General features: G+C 34.8%; 1 protein-coding gene across 9 annotated transcripts in view; it reads left to right on the top strand.

The window, feature by feature from the left end:
• Lis-1 (LisH and WD40 domain-containing Lis-1) overlaps window positions 1-13,586 on the top strand; it is a 761,024-nt gene that overhangs the window by 103,649 nt on the left and 643,789 nt on the right. For 5 of the 9 annotated variants that reach the window (XM_067772985.1, XM_067772994.1, XM_067772989.1 and 2 more), the window contains exon 2: window positions 12,731-12,852. The exons of 1 other annotated variant lie outside the window; for it this stretch is intronic. In XM_067772985.1, the coding sequence (XP_067629086.1) occupies window positions 12,815-12,852 (38 nt within the window). In that variant the 5' untranslated portion in view covers window positions 12,731-12,814. Of the gene's footprint in view, window positions 1-5,240; window positions 5,336-12,730; window positions 12,853-13,586 lie in introns of those variants that run through there. 3 more of the 9 variants (XM_067772987.1, XM_067772988.1, XM_067772992.1) reach the window with 3 other exon arrangements.

Genomic DNA, 13,586 nt, shown 5'->3' with positions numbered 1-13,586 from the left:
TTTAATTATGTCTTGTGCTAGATTTTCTGTTAGCCTGGGAATGTGAGTGAGACTATGGTATTGCTTTGTTCCTTTATTAGTTGTTCATGGTGATTTGTATTGTATTAGGTCCGATATGAGGTGGTTTGGGTAATTACTTATTTTCAGCGTCATTCTTATTTTCTGTATATTAGCGTCATGAAATTGGCTATGGCTTATTGTCAAAACTTAGTTTATGAAAATTTTGACAGTATTAATAATTTGTTTATGAAATTTTTGGCAGTATTAATAATAAAAAAAAATTCTTTGTAACTACACCATCGTGTACACATGTATCGCCTCTTCCGCTATTTGAGCACACTTGCGCCTCTATTGTGTTATTTTTGTTTTATTAAATCAAAATCTAAACTTAAATATAACTTGATTTTTAAGGACCAACATTTTTTTTGGTTTTTTTTTTTGAATTTCATAGAATGCAATTTACATAAAATATTTCCGGGGAAGTTGAATTGGAAATTGTATGTGAAAACTTTCGAAATACCGTCAGAATTATTAAAATGCTCGAAAATAAATTATAGGCGTGTTACTTAAAGTTACCCCTCCATAGACAAAGTAGTATCTCCGTTTTTCGAAGTTTTCCTCCAAAAAATAGATATCCGCTTTCCAAGTTCGAAATTCTACATTTCGAAGTTTTATTTTTTTTTGTTAACGCGTTCAGCAAATTAAAAAAGTAAAAGCTATATATCCGAATTTTCGCTACGCATATCAAAAATCTAAGAATTGCTGTGAAGGTGGTTAAATGGCCTTTATTTTGATATGCATATCTTTAAAGAAAATTTGGCAAATCCCCTGTTTAAGCGAAAAAATGCGTTTTTTACCAAAAATTTATTTTCAAATCAAAGCACTGCGTTTTTATACTTAGGAGCTCTTAACAGTACTTATGTCCGCTGTGCTTCCCGGCAAATGATTATTATCAAGTGTGCGATGCTTTTAAAGTGAGTAAGTACTTAGATACAGTATTGTAGATGGCCATGATATAACAATTTTTTTTTAGATGTACATAACAGAAGCACTTGTCATGTACATATGTTTAAATTACCATATAGGTGATAACCGGATAAAACGTCGCAAAAGAGAGTGCATTGAAAGTTTGTATGTGCGACTGCCAAGACCACACAGTCATAACATTCCCGTACCTCCCAGAAGAAGCCCTTGTCCAACAACGCTGGAAACAGCTTCTGTGAATATTCCATACGAAGGTGATGAGACATTTGTTCCATCTGAATCAACTGGATTAGTGAGGCTCATTACACAAAGGGGGTTAGATGAACTGGTGAGAATACTCGCCCTATTAAAAAGACAATCCGAAGAATTGGCACAATTTTTAAAGTATGGAAACCACTTGGCATCAGATGTAAGAACGTCGGGCTATCGTGACAGGCAAGCATCTATTAAACAATATTTTACTGTAAATGATGCTCACTCGTTTACCTATTGCCATGATGTCGCCGGATTGATAAACGAGATGAGTATGAATCATAATCCACCCGATTGGCCCCTCTTCGTAGATTCTAACAAAGCCAGTTTAAAAGCAGTCTTGTTATACACAGACAAAAATATTCCACCAGTCCTGCTAGCGTACAATACCGACAGGCTTGAAACATACAACTTGAAAGTCCTTCTCAATTATATACAGTACGAGCAATTCCAGTGGAGAGTGTGTGCAGACATGAAAGTAGTAGCCGCTATCATGAGACTGCTACCTTTTGGATGGCCAAGGAATGTGTGCTTTATTTGTTTGTGGGATACGCGTTATATCGGAGACAATTCAATAAAAAAAGATTGGCCACTTCGATCCGAATATACTGTTGGGAAGGCAAACGTCATAAACAGTCCTCTAGTAAGTCGTGAGAAAATCTTGATTCCGCCACTACATATAAAATTGGGACTAGTAACAAACTTTATCAAGTCATTCATTAAAACAAATGATGCCTCAAAAGCGTTGCTGAAACAAATGTTTCCTAATGTTGCTTGGGATGCGTTAAAGGTTGTTATTCCTAAGGTTCTTGGAAATCAGCGTGATGACAATTTTCGAGAATATGTTTTCAAAAGCACACTTTCATATGTCTTCAAAAGTGCATTTGATGCATGCTCATCTTCAGTGGTTAGAGAGATAACTTTCTACCGAATCCGAAAAACAGGAAGAACGCTTCCACCAAACAGCTATACAAATGGAGTCTCGATACAAAGATAAAAAGCTAAACGCCATGATAGCTGATATTTGTTGGTGGCTAAAGATTGCTGAGAAAATCTTGGACGAGAACGAGAATGAAATTGACGGCGTCCAAGGCCTTAACGGTGTAGATAAAGAAAAAAATCTTGTTTCCAGCAATATGTAAAATCATTTGTAATATGTATATCTTTTAATAAATTTAGCTTTACAAAATACAAGTTTAACTGCAGTTCTACTGTGTAGTCAAGCTTTATTTGATTTAATTGTACACAAATTTTTTGTTGTCGTTTTTACACACATTTAAATCATGGCATAGATGATCGTCATTTGTTGGGAGCACAGTGGACATAAGTACTGTTAAGAGCTCAAAAGTATAAAGACGAAGTGCTTTGATTTGAAAATAGCACATTTAGTGCAAGTTTATGATTTATTTAATATTCAATAGTTTTACCAGCTAGAAATTGTGTTGGTTAAAATAAATTTTTTGGTGAAAAAACGTATTTTTTCGCTTAAACAGGGGTTTTGCCAAAATTTTCTTTAAAGATATGCATATCAAAATAAAGGGCATTTAACCACCTTAGCAGGAATGCTAGGACTTTTGATATGTGTAGCGAAAATTCTGAAATATCAGGTTTTTCATATTTTCGAAGTTCTGATTTTCCACCTCGTATAACAGCTGTTATACTAAATTTCTCAAAAAAGAATTCAGCCCTTCAAATAATGGGAAAGAGCGGACCACGGCCACATTTTTACTTTTTTAATTTGCTGAACGCCGATATCTATTTTTTGGAGGCTAACTTCGAAAAACGGAGATAGTACTTTTTATACTTAAGCCTCAATCTCCTCAAAAAAGTTGGTTTGGTCCAATACCCAAAAAAAGTTGATTTTGTCGCATAGTGTTACAAAACAAGTAAGTTCGGCACAGCCGAAGACTTCATACCTTTCATGAATGCGGCTGAGCAATAACTTATCCCATTCGTAATATCCAAATAATGGGATGTATAAGATAAGAAATATATAGTGAACAGATGTACATACCTAAACGATTTTTAAGATAAATATAAAATAAAAAATGGCAAAAAATCCCCTTATCTGAACGATAGGTTTTATGGGATATATATTATATATAGCTCCGATCGAAATAATTTTTGCAGGAAATCTTCTACGATATTTTAGAATATATATCACCAAGTTTCACGTTTTTATATTGGAAACTAAGGGAGAAATGGCCAAAAATCTTTCTATTTGAACGATCGGTTGTATGGGATAGGTATGTATATACTATATACATATAGCTCCGATTATAGTGATTTTTCCGGGAAATCTATGATTTATTAGAATAAATATCACCAAGTTTAACGTTTTTATATTGGAAATTAAGGGAGAAATGGCTAAAAGCTTTCTATCTGAACGATCGGTTGTATGGGATATATATTATATATAACTCCGATCGAAATGATTTTCTCATGAAATCTTCTATGATACATTAGAATAAATATCACCAAGTTTAACGTTTTTATATTGGAAATTAAGCGAGAAATTGCCAAAAATATTTCCATCTGAACGATCGGTTGTATGGGATATATACTATATATAGCTCCGTTCAAAGTGATTTTTTAGAAAATCTTCTATGATATATTAAAATATATATCACCGAGTTTCACGTTTACACTTTCTAAATTAAGGGAGAAATGGCCAAAAATCTTTCTATCTGAACGATCGGTTGTATGGGATATACATATCTAGTTCCGATCAAAGTGATTTTTTCAGGATATCTTCTATGATATATTAGAATATATATCACCGAGTTTCACGATTATACTTTCTAAATTGAAGGAATGACCAAAATCGTCTTATCTGAACGATCGGTTGTATGGGAGATATATGTTATAGTGGTCCGATCCTACGGATCCTACGGATCTAATATAATACAAAAACACATCCTTGTGCCAAATTTCATTGAGATATCTCAAAATTTGAGGGACTAGTTTGCGTTCAAACAGACAGACGGACGGACAGACGGACATGGCTATATCAACTCAGTCCGTCGCCGTGATCAATTCGGTATACTTAATGGTGAGCCTATCTTCTATATTTCTCAACGTCACAAACATCGGGCCAAAGTTAATATACCATTTCATGTTCATGAAAGGTATAAAAACAAAATTTTCCAGACAACTTGCCATAGCTGTGCATATAGATTGATTTCGTAGGGTGCTAAGCCTTCATCATCAATACGCTTTAGGCACGCTGTGCTAACCATTTACCTATACAGGGGTGGTTTGTTTGACTGATAAATTACTACTTTTATTCCTCTTAACCAACTCTATCTAATCAGCGTTGCGCCATCTGTTGCAAATCGCAGATTATGTTGGATTTCAGTTATAGAAAAATTGAAAAAAAAAAAAACAATTATTATCATAAAAATTATTGTTCTGGCCTTGAGCTCGAATCGACCCTCGAGTCCTTTATCAGTAGGCCGATAAAAGCAAAAACAATTGTTAATAAACTAAAAGCACACGGGAATGTCAACCAAAGTAATTGAAAATAAACAAAAAATGCAACATCAACGATTTGCAACAGATGGCGCAACGCCAATTAGATATGGTTGGTAAAGAGGAATAGGAGTAGCAATTTATCAGTCAAACAAACCGCCGCACAGTGTTTCGTGTAGAACAAGCTAGCTGGACAAAATTATTTTATGAGATTTTCCGTTTCATATGCAGTCATTTGTTACAACTACGTCATTTTTTTCAGCCATATGTTCTTTTTTTTATTTTTTTTCCAAAATTTTACTTCATATGCATACATTTGCTTATTTCATATACAGTAACTCATGTGAATAAGTGACATAGATCCAAAAAAATTTAAAGGACTTAAAAATATTACTTTATTGTACTTAAATTGAATGGACTACAAATCTCAATACTCTAAAAAATTCTAAAAATTCGTAAAAAAAAATTAAATTTTTTTATGAAAATTCTCGAATTTTTCAAACATTTTTTAAATATAATTTATTTTTTTATAGATCGTGACAAATGTTCTTATGGGAAATAAGTTAAAATAAATTTTCGAAAGCGAAAATTGTAAGAATTGTCCAAAAAGGAGTGTCTACTTATTTATGTGAGTGACTGTACATATGTACATACATATTTTGTATTTATTTGAGTATTTATCCTGGCACTACAATTTTTACAAAATTATTTTATAGTACCAGTCAGGAATGTAAAAGCGAATTACAATAATAATAATAACAATGTAAATAATTTAATTAATTATGTGAAAATTACTTATTACAAAAACTTAAAAGTAAAGTATCATACAACGTAGAAAAGACAATAGATTTAAATTAAATAAAACCTGATCCAACAAAAAGTTATAGGGTAGGTTATATTTTATAATTATGTTATTATTCGCTGTCATCACTTTCATTCGATGAGTCACTTGTGGAATAGTCATGAGCATCAGCAACACTACTATGAAAGCTTGAAACAACTGGGGTATTTATTGACTCCTCAACATTATCGGTGGACAGTAAATTTAAGACTTCTGAAGTCAGTCAATAGGTAAAATTGCTGATTTTATAATATCAGTATTATTCACTAAGATTTTATGAACTGTAACAGGCATGTTAAACCATGGATAGAGATATATGTATAGTTTTTTAGTCTCGACCGCAAATTTTTCAAATCGTTGGATATTTATATTGTACCCAGATGCTAACGCGAAGAAGAGTGTCGAATTTTTTTATGAGTTACATCCAATCCCGTAATCTCAGCACTAGCCTCAGAATTTTCGAAAAACCTACGAGCAGTGTTGCCGTCATTGGTATTGCCGGAACCTGGTTTTGGTTTATCTACTATCAATCCAAGTACACTTTTAAATTTATTCTGGATTTCGTTGGAACGTAGCTTTACACTCTTTATCTGCCTCATTCCTAAGCTGCCATTTTTTTTACTTCGAGGCGATAACTTATGTGAAGCAAGCATTCAAAACATCTTATCCATGCATGGAGAGTAGACAAACCAAAACCAAGATTATCTCGGTTAGGCGTACAGTCCCGTAACTCATTATTCATATCTTTTGGAGTGGCACCACAAATATAACACTTTTGTGCGGAAGAAGTTTCAGTCAAAGCATTGCAAACTTTTCCGTCAATCATTGTTAGAAGCATATTGTGATTTACGGAAACTTCGTATTGTTCGAGCATGTACTTTGTTGGCAACAACGCATTTATCTCCTCTAAAACTTTGTTCGTTTCAAAAACAATAAAATCTTTTGTTTCTTTAGAAAAAATAAATTTAATTGGACGACAATACATGGTAGAAGAAGGTCGAGGATTCTGCCAAACAATGTTACCTTTTTCATCCTGTAATTGAAGAGGAACGAAAGAAAATATAAACAAAAACTCATCAGTGTCAGAACTGCATGTAAACTTTTGCTTATATGTGCTATGGCCAGAGCTTCCATCGCAACCCCACTTGTTGATTAAAGTATACGTCAAGTTTGTAGGTAATAAACTAACAAAAACTTCTTGATTTGCTAAAACTAAACGCTCAACAGTTTTATCTAATACGGACTGGACTTTAATTTCAGCACGTGTTTCACCCACATCAATTTCATTTGGATAGCATTCTGCCTTAGCTTTTCTTAGACTGTAAAATGATGGATAAACCTTATGGCCTGCCTTGATGCTCCACTTCCAGTCGTTTTGTACCCATGAGTCGTCGACTTGCTATCTACGTAGTATGCTAAAGCTTCTACATTGTTCAAGCATCTTGCATCTGGCTCACATGTCATCTTTTTGCCGGATATTTGAGTGGTTTCCTGTGATTCTTTTATAATGTTAGCAACATTTCTGTTGCCGGACATACGCGTTGATACTTCTGCCGCATAAAGTAACTCACCAGGACTTCTAGATTGCAAGAGGTCATCCACTCGACGCCGTTTGGTTTTTTCACTGCAGCTAACAAAGTCCTTCTTTCGTCTTCCGGGCCCGGGGTTACCTGAAGAAGTGGTTGTTTGGTCTGATGGCAACTTTGAATCCACCGTTATTGTAAATGTTTGTACCCGAAAGCCACTCCGAGTTTTTATTCAAAAATCGCTCCTTATGTCTTCCAGAAGTGTTCCACTTTTGATCCAGCTTCGACGAATATGCCGATATTTGTAAGCTTCAACTTTTTATCAAATATTCGGCTGCTTCGCTGAAATCGTACTTAAGTACAACAAAACTCAATAATTCTTTATATCTGGTTTCCTTCGAATGTTGAACCCAAATGTCAAAAAACTCCGTTCTTGGTACGGTTATAACTAAACTGCTTTGTGTTGTTGATTTTCCGACAAGGTGAATTGTTGATGATTGTTGTGCTGCCATCTTAAGTGTCGTTGATCGTTCTGATTTGTTATCAGTTGTGCAGTATTTATATTACATTCAGGTATTGGCGTAGATGCTACCAAATGGGGTTGTTTTGCGTAGCGTTCCTGTGTGGTTATACCTGCATTAGGATTGCTTTGTGTGTACCTGTTTTTATGCCTTGGTGACTGGTGCGGTAGGTTGTGGCAGGTTGAAGTCAGTGATCTTCGCCTTTTTGCTTGTGGTGTGCTCTTGTTGACCTTGCGCGTTTATTTTTGTGTGTTTTACGGCTACGTGTTTGTTCCCTGTACCTGGGAATTGGTTTTGCCGTATGTAGATCAGCTTTAAAGGTTCAAATATCTCGTCGGAGCTGGTACGTACATACGTCCTATTTTATATGTAGAGATAACTAAATCTACAAAAAAAAAATTTAAAATAGATGTGCAAAGAATTCGCAATGGTTTTTTCTTTCGACTATTAGACAATACTTGCGACTATAACATATGTAAAATTAAGCCCGGATGTCCGCGGATGTATGTAACTTTTTTGTCCCTAAAGTTAAAAATATAGAGAAAAAATACCTTTTCTTCTTAATAACGGAATGTTAAATATATTGAAAATACTCTAATTGCGAAAGAATTACTATTACAAAATTTTACTTACTTTCGAGCTTAGAATCCATCAAAAAATTATATAAAAGTGTTCACTTAAAAGAAATATGAAGCTTATTATTCAACAAGAATTTTGCAAATTAATCAATGCATTTTACGGCCACTCCTGCCTTCTTACTTCAATTACTCAATATGTATGAACAAAAATATCAAAAAAAAAAAAGCAAAGATCCCGTTATTTTGTTTGTTTTCTTTCATTTCTCATTACACTTTTCTTGGAATAAGAACTTTGTTTTTGCCCAGCTAGCTTGTTCTACACGAAACACTGTGCGCCGCTGTATAGCTAAATGGTTAGCGTAGCATGCCTAAAGCGTACTGATGATGAAGGCTTAGCACCCTTCGAAATGGATCTATCTGCGCAGCTTTGGTAGGTTGTCTGAAAAATTTTCTACCTACTATTCCAAAAACAAAATACAATTTTTCAATTATAAAAAAATTAAAGAAACAAAACAATAGTTATCATAAACATTATTTTCAGCAATTATCAAAAACATAATTTCTTAAAAATCTTTTGAGGAACAAAATTGTTTGTATGTTTTTGTTTTGCCCAACGCTCCCATATATTGATCCTAACTTATTTTTATTTAATGAAGCAGTGCGTCTGCAATAAAATATGAGATTTTTTTATATATTTTTATGATACAAGGCGAAGCGGTGCGTCCGTGATACAAATTCGATACCATAAAATTTGGATTTTTTCCACAATACTTTAAAAAATGTCATAAGTTAAGTCTAATAAAGTTCAGTTTTTCTTTCTTGGGGCCACTTGCAGAGCGGCACGTTATCTTTTAAACGCAGAGTTAATTTAAACAATTTCTCAAAAATGTATGAGTTTAACCCCTCATGTTAAGTTAACTTTGAGTTAGAAAGATAACTTGCCGTTCTGCAAGTGGGTCTTATAGTCCACTTTCAATTGGAGTTCAAAGATTTTTGGTCTGAAAAATTTGGTATTTTCCCTGATTTTCTATTCATGTCAGATTCGGATAGCTCTGCCAAGTCTTCAATATCCCTAAGTGATTTTCGTCCAGCTAGATGCTCCTTGCTTGAGGACTTTTTTGGATTTGATAACTCAAGTCATTCAACGCGAACTTTAATTTCTAATACTATCTTACCTTCTGATACAAATTCTATCTCAGCTTCTGGCTCAAACTCCAACTTAGCTTCAAACTCAAATTCCGATCCTAACTTAACTTCCAATTTCAATTCAAATCTTAACTATCTAAATATGATAACGTCTGAGCAAAAGAAATCCTACAATAGTACTTGTGTTATGCGAGAAAATTACAGCGGGGATCCGCTATCACTTGCCTTATTTATTGACAAAATTGATTTAATTGAATAACTATCTGATGTATTATGCATATGATTCATTTTTTGGGTCAATGTCAAGCAATGTGCTTGATATCACAGTGAGCTCTGAACGGAAGGTCCTTGACAGGCCATCCTTCTCAGACCATGCATATATCGTTAGCTTAATGTGAAAATGTACTAAGCCACTTTTTTTTGAAACATTTTATTTTAATGCAGTTTTAGAACTGAATTGTATTTTGAATCACAAAAAAAATTTGTATATATATATATATTTTTTTTTCATTTTTACGTGGTGTTGGCAATGATGTGTGAATGTGCTAAGTCGTCAGCTGTCAAAAAAAGCATGTGCTAAATCAACCTGTCAATAATACCAATCTGAATTGCTAATCATTTCGTTGACCGTGCATTTTATTTGCGAAATATATAGTTTTAGTGTTATATTTCAAACATTACAAGTGAGGGGTGATGTTTATTGACTAATTTTAGCAATATATATTATAAAATAAAATAATTTAAAACAAATTTTTAAGTTAAACGGTTTTATTGAAAACAATGCTTACATGAAGAAATAATAATACTAAAAGCTAGAAAATAATTAGGTAGGTCCTAGGTACTAGTCATCACACTCCTCATCAATCTAGGGTGTTGATCAGACAATTAAATAAAAATAAATAATGATTATTCAAGAATAACCCCATTTGAGGCACACTTTTCTCACGACGATTCATTGATTTTGGAATAAAAAGTACTTTTAAATTTGAATGTTTTCAATCATCTGGGGGTATGATATTTGAATATTTTTTGATAAAATTTTTCAAAAAATTCTGGCTGGGTACCGAATCAACGATCACCAGGAATGTATTGTTTTTAAAACCAGACTCTGAATCATCCGTAATCATCTCATTTAAATTATCTTCAGAACGTCTTTGGGGTTTTCTTTTTCGAATGTCCGGAAACTTCGGCGAGATGTTCAATCTGTTTTGAATTCGTTTGAAATTGTTTCCCATTGGTTCCTGATCAACTTCAAATCAGCTAATAAGGCATCTAGATGTCGGACCTCAACATCTATGGTGGCGTCTCTAGCTTGGAGGACCACGTTTCTTTCATTAATGGTAGTCAGTATTTTGAACCAAATTGAGGACAGCAAGATATATTCGAACTTGTTGATGTACTTGAGAATGCCGGTAACATCTCCGTATATTTGCGCAGTCAAATTTTGCTTTTGTCTGAAAGACTATGAATAGAGCTCGGTACATTTGAGACTGTGGGTTTGCACAAAGCAAGTAATCAGCATTCGAGTTTTTGTCGAGAATGTGACTTAGTGCCCTGTTGTAAGCTCCTTTCATATTGGGGCCGTTATCGTACCCTTGTGCACGACAATCTTTTAATGGGATTTCATGTTTACCTAGATTATGGCAAATTAGATCAGCGATTTTCTGACCAGTTTTTTGGTTACAATTCACGAAAGCCAAAAACCGTTCTTGAATTGTAAAATTTGTTGCTTTCGAATTGAAATGGAGGTAGTGCAAAATGAAAGTAGTCTGTTCAATGTTACTAGCATCAGGCATAGCATCAACGATAATAGCAAAATACTCGGCTTTCTTGCCTTGATCTAATAGAGTTTCCATCACGTGCTTTGCACAAATTTCTATAAACTCGTTCTGCATGTCTGGGGAAGGATAGTGAACTTGTAAACGTTTGTGCTGCTGTTATGAAATCCTAACTTTCTCCAAAAGATCTCTAAGTATCGGATCATAATGACTTATGAGATCTTATATGCCCAAAAAATACCCATTGTTTCGTTCACTTTCGCCTTTGTAAGCTAGGCCCCAAAAATAAAATAGTGTCCAAAATTCTATATAAAACTTCTTTCCACTTTTGAGTTTCAGTGACTAGCTGTTCATTGATAAGTGTATCAATTGTAGCCTCCTTTTGAATTGGATTTTGTAAAGATCGCCATTGAATATAACATTTAATGTGATCATGCGTATTTCCTGTGATGGCAGTTTATCGTATAGCTTCTTCCATACCTGGAATTTCGAATATCCGCCAGGACAACAAATGGCAATAAAAAGTATTGCTACTGGCACTCCACACTAACCAGTCACGCTCCACTTTCTCTCCATTTGGCAAGATTCTGTTTAACAACGAGGTAGGAAATGCCTCGTCATGACAATCACGTGGAAAAATAACAGGACACTTTTGATGACCTCGACGAATTATTTCGTTGACTTCTTCAGATCGCAAAAACTCATTATTCACGGTACCGATATCGAAGTCGCTTAAATAATCTGGACTTTGGTACAGAGTTGGTGGTATTGTAGGAAGGCTTTTTGAAGATGAACCTTCATCAGTGTCACCACCAAAACTTTACGATTTCGGATTCATGTAAACATACATTTGCACATGAAACAACTAAAGACTCTCCTGAATTAAAAAAAAAATTTCTTAGTACCTCTAAATCGCGGGCCTCCTGAGAAAGCCCGGGCCCGGGGGATGCTTCAACTGCCCGAAACAATCTTGGAATGATTTTGAAGTGATCCTGTAACTCTCCCGAAATGATTTCGAAATGGTCTTGAAATAATCGTGAAATTGTCCTGGAGACTGTGACATCCCCTTCAAAATTTTATCGAAGTCCGTCAATTCCTTACGCATTTACAAAAGTAACACGTAGCTTTGGTTGATATGAACGCACATCCACTTTAACTGAATAGCATGATGTGTCCACTTTCAATTAAATGATGTGGTATTCCATTTACATGTAACAAACTCTTCTTCATTGTTCTAGGGTAAATTAAATTAAGTTTTTCATTACTTTCCCCGCTTGTACTCAGAGGGGACTACCAAAAAAAGTAGTTCCAAATTTACCATGGATAAACTGAAAATGACTGAAAAAGTTGAAGAATTTTTTTTTCTTAATTTAATGAGAAATTGTATAGAAATTTAGGAAATTCTTACTCATTCAACAAATATTTAAAAATAATCATTTGAAATTCATATTGAAAGATTAAAGACAAGGTTTAAAATTTGAAGTATACGTAAAAAATTTTTAATTTCCCAAATAAAAATTTTATTTTCTCTAATTTTACTTTTTACATTTTACTGCCTTTTTGCTATGGACGGCAGTATAAATGCGTTTATTGCCTTAAACTATTTTATTAATATTTGATATTTTATTTTTAGCAAAACTCTATCATACGCTGTAGAACAAATAGCAGCCGTCTGCAACTTGAATATCCACAACCAACTTACATTCTGACGAGGAACATGAAAATGGTTTTGTCACAGAGGCAGCGCGAGGAGCTGTAAGATAAATATAAAATATTTCATTAACATGTAGATTTTTAAAGCGACTCTTTCTGAGACTCATAGTTGTTGGGTTACGTTTAACGGGTTTCATTGACCTTTTGTGCCATCGCCCTTGCTAAGGCGCAAAACCATGGGGGGTGGCGAATTTAGTTGGGGTAGTTAGGACGTTTTTTTCTCTATTTTTGAAGTTGCTTTGCCCGGAAGTTGAACCCAGGACCCTTGGTGTGGTAGGCAGAGCACGTTACCAGAACACCATGGCGGCCACCGAGAGAATAGTAATAAAATATGGCACACTATTTCGGACTAACAAAGGTTAGGACGGGAACTAGACGGAGAGCTTAAGAGAAACCTCTCACTACACCGGCCACCATTAAGAAAAATGCAGCGCTTGGGTGCAGTGGAGGTTGTTGTTGTAGCGATAAGGACACTTCCCGAGGTTGTTGTTGTTGTAGCGATAAGGTTGCTCCCCGAAGGCTTTGGGGAGTGTTATCGATGTGATGGTCCTTTGCCGGATACAGATCCGGTACGCTCCGGTAACACAGCACCATTAAGGTGCTAGCCCGACCATCTCGGGAACGATTTATATGGCCACGTTAAACCTTCAGCCATCCCTCCCTCTCCATCCCCAAGTTCCATGAGGAGCTTGGGGTCGCCAGAGCCTCGTCTGTTAGTGAAGCAGGATTCGCCGCGGATAGGTGAGGTTGACAATTGGGTTTGGAGAAGCTATATA

Source organism: Eurosta solidaginis, chromosome 3 (genome assembly GCF_040869045.1).
Source record: "Eurosta solidaginis isolate ZX-2024a chromosome 3, ASM4086904v1, whole genome shotgun sequence".
NCBI classification, from domain to species: Eukaryota; Metazoa; Arthropoda; class Insecta; order Diptera; family Tephritidae; genus Eurosta; species Eurosta solidaginis.
The sequence above is the reverse complement of the archived record's forward strand: the minus strand, read 5'-3'. Positions and strand labels throughout refer to the sequence as shown.